The 10091-nt window shown below is 45.5% G+C and overlaps 1 protein-coding gene across 1 annotated transcript; it reads right to left on the reverse strand.

Moving 5' to 3' along the window:
- Positions 1–483: 483 nt before the first annotated feature.
- On the reverse strand, positions 484–4127 carry LOC123993241 (guanine nucleotide-binding protein subunit beta-2-like 1). Its single transcript, XM_046295158.1, has 7 exons — positions 3908–4127; positions 3145–3316; positions 2344–2587; positions 1912–2022; positions 1323–1463; positions 925–1035; positions 484–592 (listed from the first exon to the last, which is right to left on the reverse strand). The coding sequence occupies exons 1-7, from the start codon at positions 4014–4016 to the stop codon at positions 527–529; spliced, it is 954 nt and encodes a 317-aa protein (XP_046151114.1). The 5' UTR covers positions 4017–4127; the 3' UTR covers positions 484–526.
- Positions 4128–10091: the final 5964 nt, after the last annotated feature.

Genomic DNA, 10091 nt, shown 5'->3' on the forward strand with positions numbered 1-10091 from the left:
CATTTCTTACGCGTTTGTCATAACGTTCGCTCTCGCCTGGGCCAGAGTAATACGGCGCCATCACAAAATCTGATGACGCGAATATAACGCCAGTTTGCAACATGTTCAAATTGATAATGGAATAGCGTTTACCACATTACAGGCTGACGAGGAAGACCCATAGTAAAGCTGCCAAAGTTTAATAAAGTGTCCGCTTCCTAGCTACAAACCTTTTCGAAAGAGGTTTACTCAGTCCCATCGACGTTCGCACTGTTGCTAGGATAGATTACTGGCAAGAGATTTAGACCTCTTGACCGCAAGTGGAGAAACGCAGAAGCTCAGTAACATGTTGACTGACAATTGCAAAACATCTCAAATGTGAAAATATGTCGCACCCTTTTATTACAGAATCACAACCCAATTATAACAAAAGGTCAACAAAATATGCATTAAAATTGTGCCACACAGTGCAAACGTATTCGAACAAACAAGACACTAAAAAAGTTCATTTAAAACTGTATTTTATTCATCAAATCTGAAAAGGTCCTTATCGGGTTCCGATGGTAACCTGCCACACCCTGATCAGGTTATCCGTGTAGCCAGCAAACAGAGTCTGTTAAGAGAGAAAAATAAGGGAAGAATAAGAAAGTTGCAAAAGTTGCAAAAAATAAGCTGTTGACAATATATTAAAGTATAATGCTCCCACTAGGTTTGACTCTAAGTGCTAGACATTGCATGAACATGTACTACTGTTGCTTCTATACCCATCATCATTGCAGGACTTCTCATCAGAGCCAAAGCTCAGGCAATAAATGTCACTTTGTAATCACAGGGCAAGGCAACAAACAATCCAGCAGAGACACCATCTTCTGAGAGCAGACTGAAATTACACAACCCTGTTCTAGAAGTAAACCCAGGGTTCTAGCGTAGCTCTGTGGGACGTACCTGTCCGTCAGCAGACCAGGCCAGAGAGGTGCACTGTGGGGGCTCGGCCTTACTGTTGGTGCTGATAACCTCCTGTCTCAGCTCATCCACAATGATCTTGCCCTCCAGATCCTGAAGGGGGGAGAAGGGGACTGATGAGCATAGCTTTGAGAAACAATGGGTTGTGATGAAATTGGAACTACTCTGATGTGGACATGACAATCACATTCTCAGGTCCAACAGATGGCTTCAGAAGACGCAGTTAGCAGAGCTCAGAAACAGCCTCTTTATCATCATAGAAATAAGATGGCATTGGAATTTTCCATCATTGCTCCTTGACTAATGTAGTTTGATTACAGATTACAACACCAGTCTTTCCAACCGACTGTGCTGATGTATTCTGAGAGTAGGAGTCTTACCCAGATCTTGATGCTGGGGCCAGTGGCAGCACAGAGCCAGTAGCGGTTGGGGCTGAAGCAGAGGGCGTTTATGTTGTCACCACTGTCTAGGGTGTACAGGTGCTTGCCCTCGTTCAAGTCCCACAGCATGGCCTGACCGTCCTATGGGAGGAGAATGGGATTCAGGGTCAAAGGTCAGCCAATGGACAATGCAAACGAACACGCTTGCTTTGCAGGGCAACTTGGGCATGCAATTAAGTGTAGTCCATGGCCGTTCACCAGGGATACAAACCATCAACAATAACCCTAAATGGCAAATCTCAGTAAGCAGGTTTGAGTACACTAAATTACGTTTCAAAAGTGCCGGTTGCGTTCAGAAACAGCCTCTTTATCATCATAGTGAAACAGAAGGCATTTGAATTTCCATCACAACTTTGCAACACCAAATTTAACACAAAGAACTAGCCCCAAGTTATTACATCAACCACAGACCCATCCAGTGACCTTAATCTAATCCGGTCAAATTCAATAAAGGCAGAAACTGCAGGTAAACAGTGACAACCTTATTTGCTATTACGTTATAGATTTATTAGGAGTGCTTTCATCATACCTTTCCACCAGACGCACAGAGAGAGCCATCGGGAGAGACTGTCACTGTATTCAGGTAGCCAGTGTGGCCAATGTGGTTAGTCTTCAGCTTGCAGTTGGCCAGGTTCCACACCTAGCGGGGAAGGCCATGCGTTAGGGTACACTGATTAGAAAAATACCCGCTGGAGGTGAACAATTTCAAGTGTGCAATGTCTAACACATTTGCAGCCTGGTTCCTGTACCCATCATCATTGCAGGACTTGTCGTCAGAGCCGAGGCTCAGGGTGATTATGTCACATTGTAATCACAGGGCAAAGCAGGAAAACACCAGAGAGCTTGATTTTATTATATCTACAGTAACCAAACCATTTAAAAAGACTTCTGCTTCGTTTAATAATCTACGCAGCCAACTGTCCTAGCGAGTCACTTGTGCTGTATGCAGCGTTGTCCGTACCTTGACCATCTTGTCCCAACCACAGGAGACAATGATGGGGTTGCTGCTGTTGGGGGAAAAGCGCACACAGGACACCCACTCAGAGTGACTCTCATCCTGGATGGTGTACTTGCAGACTCCCAGGGTGTTCCACAGCTTGATGGTCTTGTCCCGAGACCCAGACACGATCTGCCGGTTGTCAGCAGAGAAAGCCACACTCAGGACGTCCTTGGTGTGGCCCACAAAGCGACGGGTGGTGGTGCCACTGGAGAGGAAGAGAACCGTTGAGTCCATGTGTAAATCTTCATACTAATGATGACTAATAACCGGTGTAATTGCGTTGTTCAAGTCAACATTGAAACCCGGGCAGCACATGATTCTGATATCCACGTCTCATCTTTCACAGGTAAGCGCAGGTTGCATTCAGAAACAGCCTCTTTATCATCACAAGGATACAGATGGCATCGGAAGTTTCATCACTTTAGAACCAGCATTTTGACTGCAGCATGATATGAAACTAACAACATTTCCTTCCTGGGCTTATGCACCAGGGGTGAACCCCCTTTACCCAAATGGTTGGATTGATAACCTCATCCTCACTGACCTGATATGACTGGAGGGGTGTAAACAGGTTGGCAGAGGCAGATAACTCTGGTCCTAGAATGTCTGTAGGCTTTTGTTCCAGCTCAGCAATGAATCACCCAGGACAAAATGAGGCAACTGATCCTAGTCTTCAGTTCAGACCAGAATCAGATGTACAGATGCCTGCACACAATTTAGACCTCTGTATGGTACTACATCACCCCACAACCCTAGACTTACGTGGTGAGATCCCACAGGCGGAGCGTCCCATCCCAGGACCCGGACAGGGCAAACTGTCCGTCTGAGGAGATGACTACATCGCTCACAAAGTGAGAGTGTCCCTTCAGGGCACGCTGGGGGATGCCATAGTTGGTCTCGTCACGAGTCAGCTTCCACATAATGATAGACTTATCTGAAAGAGAAATGCTGATTATATATTTAAAATAAAAATATAAATGATTCGGTAGATTGCAGTTGAACAACCAAAGGTTGGCCTAGTTAACATGGACGATTGACAGAAGCAAAAATGCATTGCCATGCAATCTGTCCAACTATCGACGCGTTAAGTATGGTAAGTTAGCCAGCCAACTACCGGTATGTTTCCTTCAACAATTACCGAGAGACTAGCACAGTCATGGCGTCCTCAAAACAGAAACTTTTAATAGAATGCTATGGTAGTTACAATTCAATTGTCAAGTCTAGAAATTCATTTCTCATTGCGAGCCTAATGAACATTTTGTCCACTTGGCGGTGCACGTGGATGTGTGTCGGCATAGCAGGCGACGTCTGTTCTCAAGGGCTAGCATTCAGATATAACTTACTTGTAGAGTAGTTTGTCCACTAGACATGGCGCTTGACGCAAGACTTGCCCCCTACATTGATTGAGCTCACTTTCATGATTTACATTGTTTAAGCCGTCGCGGCTACACATCAATTTAGCAATGTAACATGCTTGGGGTTAGCCATATCTCCGACCATTTGTAGCGGGCTGAGAAGCTCTTACCTCGGGACGCAGACAGAATCATATCGGGAAACTGAGGGGTAGTCGCGATCTGGGTGACCCAACCATTGTGCCCCTTCAGGGTGCCCCTTACTGTCATCTGCTCAGTCATTTCGGCGAAGTTTTAGTGTGCCCTTTTCAAGGATGGATATAGATTAGTTTGAGGGCTAGGTTTCCCTAGGTCCTCTCACATTTAGGCACAGAGAAAAAGGAAGTTCAGACCCGGATGCAGAACCTTTGAGGGGTCGATCGCGCGCGGAGTACACTGGGAAGAACATGTTTAACTCTTACATGCCCGTGTGTTTTTATTATTATTTTTACTTGGATTTGACTCTTCTTCCATGTCAAACATAATATTATTAGAAAGATTAAAGAGACCATTGCAAATTTATAATTGTAGCAATCATGTGGTAATCCCCAAAAATGGATTCCAAAATTGTATTACAGTTTCATAAATGTAAGTGCTTTATAGGTGGCCATGAAAATAGGCCACAGGTCTTTCATTCTAATGCATTCTGGAATTATTAGTAGGCCTAATGCAGAGGTTCTCAAACTTGGGGTCCCTTATATTGAAAAAAGTTCCGGAGTTCTAAATTGAGCAGCTGCTGAAAAATGAGCTCCTGTATATATTGAGATTTAAATGTTTTTTTAGAGTGAAGTACATCAAAAAAATCAAGAGAAAACTGCAAGACTCAATAGAAGACAAAACAAGGAACAAACCAAAAAAGACAGGCTTTTGAAAAATTAACTATTTTTCATAAAATTGTACAGTTATCTTAGCTAGCTGAATTGCTAGCAGAATTGTTTACTTGTTGCTAAGCAGTTGCTAGGGACTCTCCTGGAAGAAGCTAGCTAGCTTACAAAGAATAACAACAAAAAATATCTAGTTAACAGAAGAAAGGAAGACAAAATAAGGACAAAAGAAGGACAGAAGAAAAAGGAAAAGAAAGAGGACAACAAAGTGAAACAGTCAGCACTTCTATTGCAACTTGTATTTCGTCATCCTAACGTAGTCTACACTGCTATCTGCCCAGCAGCTAGCCAGCTAGCATACGTCCACCGTCTACCGAATAGCAGCACTGTAGAAACTATTACACTCAACTGAACGACTTGATTAGTGTAGTGTTAGCTAGCTACATAGTTGTCTTTGCTGTCTTCGTATCCAAGATAATTGTGTAGTTTAGAGCGTGTAGTCTTAGAGTGATTATCTTAATTTACCGAGGTTAGCTAGCCAGCTATTTGTCGTCCTTAATGTAGGAGACACTGCTAGCTAGCCAACGGCTAGCCAACGTCTACTGAATAGAACTTCCGCACTCAACAACCCGGTCGCATTCCGCTTCGCTCCACAGGTAGTATCACATTTTTCATTTCATTTCATTACAGCACAACGGTTTGATTTGTTTGATCGTAGCTAGCTACATAGCTAGCTACATAGCCGTCTGTGTATCAAAGATAATTGTGTAGTCTAGAGCGATTTTCTAGGTTAGCTAGCCAGCTATTGTCGTTCTTTTAACGCAACGTAACGTAATCAACACTGCTAGCTAGCCAGCTAGCCCCCGAATAGCAGCACTGTAGAAACTATTACACTCAACGGAACGACTTGATTAGTGTAGTGTCAACAACGCAGCCACTGCCAGCTAGCCTACAAAGTCAACAACGCAGCCACTGCCAGCTAGCCTACTTCAGCAGTACTGTATCATTTTAATCATTTTAGTCAATAAGATTCTTGCTACGTAAGCTTAACTTTCTGAACATTTGAGACGTGTAGTCCACTTGTCATTCCAATCTCCTTGCATTAGCGTAGCCTCTTCTGTAGCCTGTCAACTATGTGTCTGTCTATCCCTGTTCTCTCCTCTCTGCACAGACCATACAAACGCTCCACACCGCGTGGCCGCTGCCACCCTAATCTGGTGGTCCCAGCGCGCACGACCCACGTGGAGTTCCAGGTCTCCGGTAGCATCTGGAACTGCCTATCTGCAGCCAACAAGGCAGAGTTCATCTCAGCCTATGCCTCCCTCCAGTCCCTCGACTTCTTGGCACTGACAGAAACATGGATCACCACAGATAACACTGCTACTCCTACTGCTCTCTCTTCGTCCGCTCACGTGTTCTCGCACACCCCGAGAGCTTCTGGTCAGCGGGGTGGTGGCATCGGGATCCTTATCTCTCCCAAGTGGTCATTCTCTCTTTCTCCCCTTACCCATCTGTCTATCGCCTCCTTTGAATTTCATGCTGTCACAGTTACCAGCCCTTTCAAGCTTAACATCCTTATCATTTTTTCGCCCTCCAGGTCCCCTCGGAGAGTTCATCAATGAGCTTGATGCCTTGATAAGCTCCTTTCCTGAGGACGGCTCACCTCTCACAGTTCTGGGCGACTTTAACCTCCCCACGTCTACCTTTGACTCATTCCTCTCTGCCTCCTTCTTTACACTCCTCTCCTCTTTTGACCTCACCCTCTCACCTTCCCCCCCTACTCACAAGGCAGGCAATACGCTCGACCTCATCTTTACTAGATGCTGTATTTCCACTAACTTCATTGCAACTCCCCTCCAAGTCTCCAACCACTACCTTGTATCCTTTTCCCTCTCGCTCTCATCCAACACTTCCCACACTGCCCCTACTCGGATGGTATCGCGCCGTCCCAACCTTCGCTCTCTCTCCCCCGCTACTCTCTCCTCTTCCATCCTATCATCTCTTCCCTCTGCTCAAACCTTCTCCAACCTATCTCCTGATTCTGCCTCCTCAACCCTCCTCTCCTCCCTTTCTGCATCCTTTGACTCTCTATGTCCCCTATCTTCCAGGCCGGCTCGGTCCTCCCCTCCCGCTCCGTGGCTTGACGACTCATTGCGAGCTCACAGAACAGGGCTCCGGGCAGCCGAGCGGAAATGGAGGAAAACTCGCCTCCCTGCGGACCTGGCATCCTTTCACTCCCTCCTCTCTACATTTTCCTCCTCTGTCTCTGCTGCTAAAGCCACTTTCTACCACTCTAAATTCCAAGCATCTGCCTCTAACCCTAGGAAGCTCTTTGCCACCTTCTCCTCCCTCCTGAATCCTCCTCCCCCTCCCCCCTCCTCCCTCTCTGCAGATGACTTCGTCAACCATTTTGAAAAGAAGGTCGACGACATCCGATCCTCGTTTGCTAAGTCAAACGACACCGCTGGTTCTGCTCACAGTGCCCTACCCTGTGCTCTGACCTCTTTCTCCCCTCTCTCTCCAGATGAAATCTCGCGTCTTGTGACGGCCGGCCGCCCAACAACCTGCCCGCTCGACCCTATCCCCTCCTCTCTTCTCCAGACCATTTCCGGAGACCTTCTCCCTTACCTCACCTCGCTCATCAACTTATCCCTGACCGCTGGCTACGTCCCTTCCGTCTTCAAGAGACCGAGAGTTGCACCCCTTCTGAAAAAACCTACACTCGATCCCTCCGATGTCAACAACTACAAACCAGTATCCCTTCTTTCTTTTCTCTCCAAAACTCTTGAACGTGCCGTCCTTGGTCAGCTCTCCCGCTATCTCTCTCAGAATGACCTTCTTGATCCAAATCAGTCAGGTTTCAAGACTAGTCATTCAACTGAGACTGCTCTTCTCTGTATCACGGAGGCGCTCCGCACCGCTAAAGCTAACTCTCTCTCCTCTGCTCTCATCCTTCTAGACCTATCGGCTGCCTTCGATACTGTGAACCATCAGATCCTCCTCTCCACCCTCTCCGAGTTGGGCATCTCCGGCGCGGCCCACGCTTGGATTGCGTCCTACCTGACAGGTCGCTCCTACCAGGTGGCGTGGCGAGAATCTGTCTCCTCACCACGCGCTCTCACCACTGGTGTCCCCCAGGGCTCTGTTCTAGGCCCTCTCCTATTCTCGCTATACACCAAGTCACTTGGCTCTGTCATAACCTCACATGGTCTCTCCTATCATTGCTATGCAGACGACACACAATTAATCTTCTCCTTTCCCCCTTCTGATGACCAGGTGGCGAATCGCATCTCTGCATGTCTGGCAGACATATCAGTGTGGATGACGGATCACCACCTCAAGCTGAACTTCGGCAAGACGGAGCTGCTCTTCCTCCCGGGGAAGGACTGCCCGTTCCATGATCTCGCCATCACGGTTGACAACTCCATTGTGTCCTCCTCCCAGAGCGCTAAGAACCTTGGCGTGATCCTGGACAACACCCTGTCGTTCTCAACTAACATCAAGGCGGTGGCCCGTTCCTGTAGGTTCATGCTCTACAACATCCGCAGAGTACGACCCTGCCTCACACAGGAAGCGGCGCAGGTCCTAATCCAGGCACTTGTCATCTCCCGTCTGGATTACTGCAACTCGCTGTTGGCTGGACTCCCTGCCTGTGCCATTAAACCCCTACAACTCATCCAGAACGCCGCAGCCCGTCTAGTGTTCAACCTTCCCAAGTTCTCTCACGTCACCCCGCTCCTCCGCTCTCTCCACTGGCTTCCAGTTACAAGACCATGGTGCTTGCCTACGGAGCTGTGAGGGGAACGGCACCTCAGTACCTCCAGGCTCTGATCAGGCCCTACACCCAAATAAGGGCACTGCGTTCATCCACCTCTGGCCTGCTCGCCTCCCTACCACTGAGGAAGTACAGTTCCCGCTCAGCCCAGTCAAAACTGTTCGCTGCTCTGGCTCCCCAATGGTGGAACAAACTCCCTCACGACGCCAGGACAGCGGAGTCAATCACCACCTTCCGGAGACACCTGAAACCCCACCTCTTTAAGGAATACCTAGGATAGGATAAAGTAATCCTTCTCACCCCCCCCTTAAAATATTTAGATGCACTATTGTAAAGTGGCTGTTCCACTGGATGTCATAAGGTGAATGCACCAATTTGTAAGTCGCTCTGGATAAGAGCGTCTGCTAAATGACTTAAATGTAAATGTAAATGTAAATGGGGTCACTTGATTAAATAAAAAGGCAAGAAAACATTTCAAGTGGGATCCCCTATATTTTTGGGGGTCAATTTGGGTTTGCAAGCAGATCAAGATTGTAGCCTAATGTGGCCTAATGATTGTAGTCAGAATGCATTATGGTCCTTTGCTCTGAATTACGCAGTAGGCCTACTATTCCTAATGCAAAATACATTTTCCTCTTAATTATATAACTTTATTTTTCCTACAATTTTTTAAATATGAGTGAGGATTGTTAAGAACAAATGACCGGAAGAGGTGCAAGAAGGTAACAGTATATTTTATGGAGTTTATTTCAGTCTACATGTTGAGTTGAACAGATGTAACATAATACAAAGATAAAGATAGCAGTTACAAAAATAGCTTAATTATTTTTACAACCAAATACACAACCAAATAAACAAACTCATAAAATCGACCTAATACTGTAATATTTTTGTTATAAAACACGCTAAACTGTACTGAGACATTGTGTCACCAATGGATGGCAATTATTCCTTAAAAAATGAGAAACTGAGGATATCTGCCAAAGAAATAAACCTGTAATATTGCAGAGAAACACCAGTTTGTTAAGGTAGTGTACATTTACATTTACATTTACCACACACATTACTGCATATATCCAACATCAAAGGCCCAATGCAGACGTTTTTTTTTATATCAATATCAAATAATTTCTTGGTAACAATTAATTCTCTTACTGTAATAGATTTGGATTAAAATGGGGAGAGGTTTAAAGTCTACTTTATATTGGTCTATTAACCAATTTTACCAACCTCCCGCCCATGAAAACCTGTTGAATAGAAAGGTCCTGTGTAGATTGTATTTTCAATCAGGAACTATTAGGAAATAACACTGATAACATTTGTTCACACTTTCACAGTGACTGCACTGGGCCTTTAAATGACAGGGTTGAAGAAAACAACAAATATGATTGTGCACTACATCCCAGTTTCAAATATAACACTTTGTGAATAAAAATACTGGAAATGGTACATTAATAAAGTACAATATAATGAACTAGTTGTTTATTATCTTATCCTAATAGCATAAATGTGGCATAGTGAAACCCACAAGACAAGTTACTTATATATGCCATGTGCTCTTGACATTGAAATTGAGGTGTGTGTGTGTGTGTGTGTGATTGTGTGTGTGTGTGTGATTGTGTGTGTGTGTGTTTGTTGTGTTTGTGTGTGTGATTGTGTGTGTGTGTGTGTGTGTGTGTGTGTGTGTGTGTGTGTGTGTGTGTGTGTGTGTGTGTGTGT

Source organism: Oncorhynchus gorbuscha, linkage group LG13, assembly GCF_021184085.1.
Source record: "Oncorhynchus gorbuscha isolate QuinsamMale2020 ecotype Even-year linkage group LG13, OgorEven_v1.0, whole genome shotgun sequence".
Taxonomy (NCBI): domain Eukaryota; kingdom Metazoa; phylum Chordata; class Actinopteri; order Salmoniformes; family Salmonidae; genus Oncorhynchus; species Oncorhynchus gorbuscha.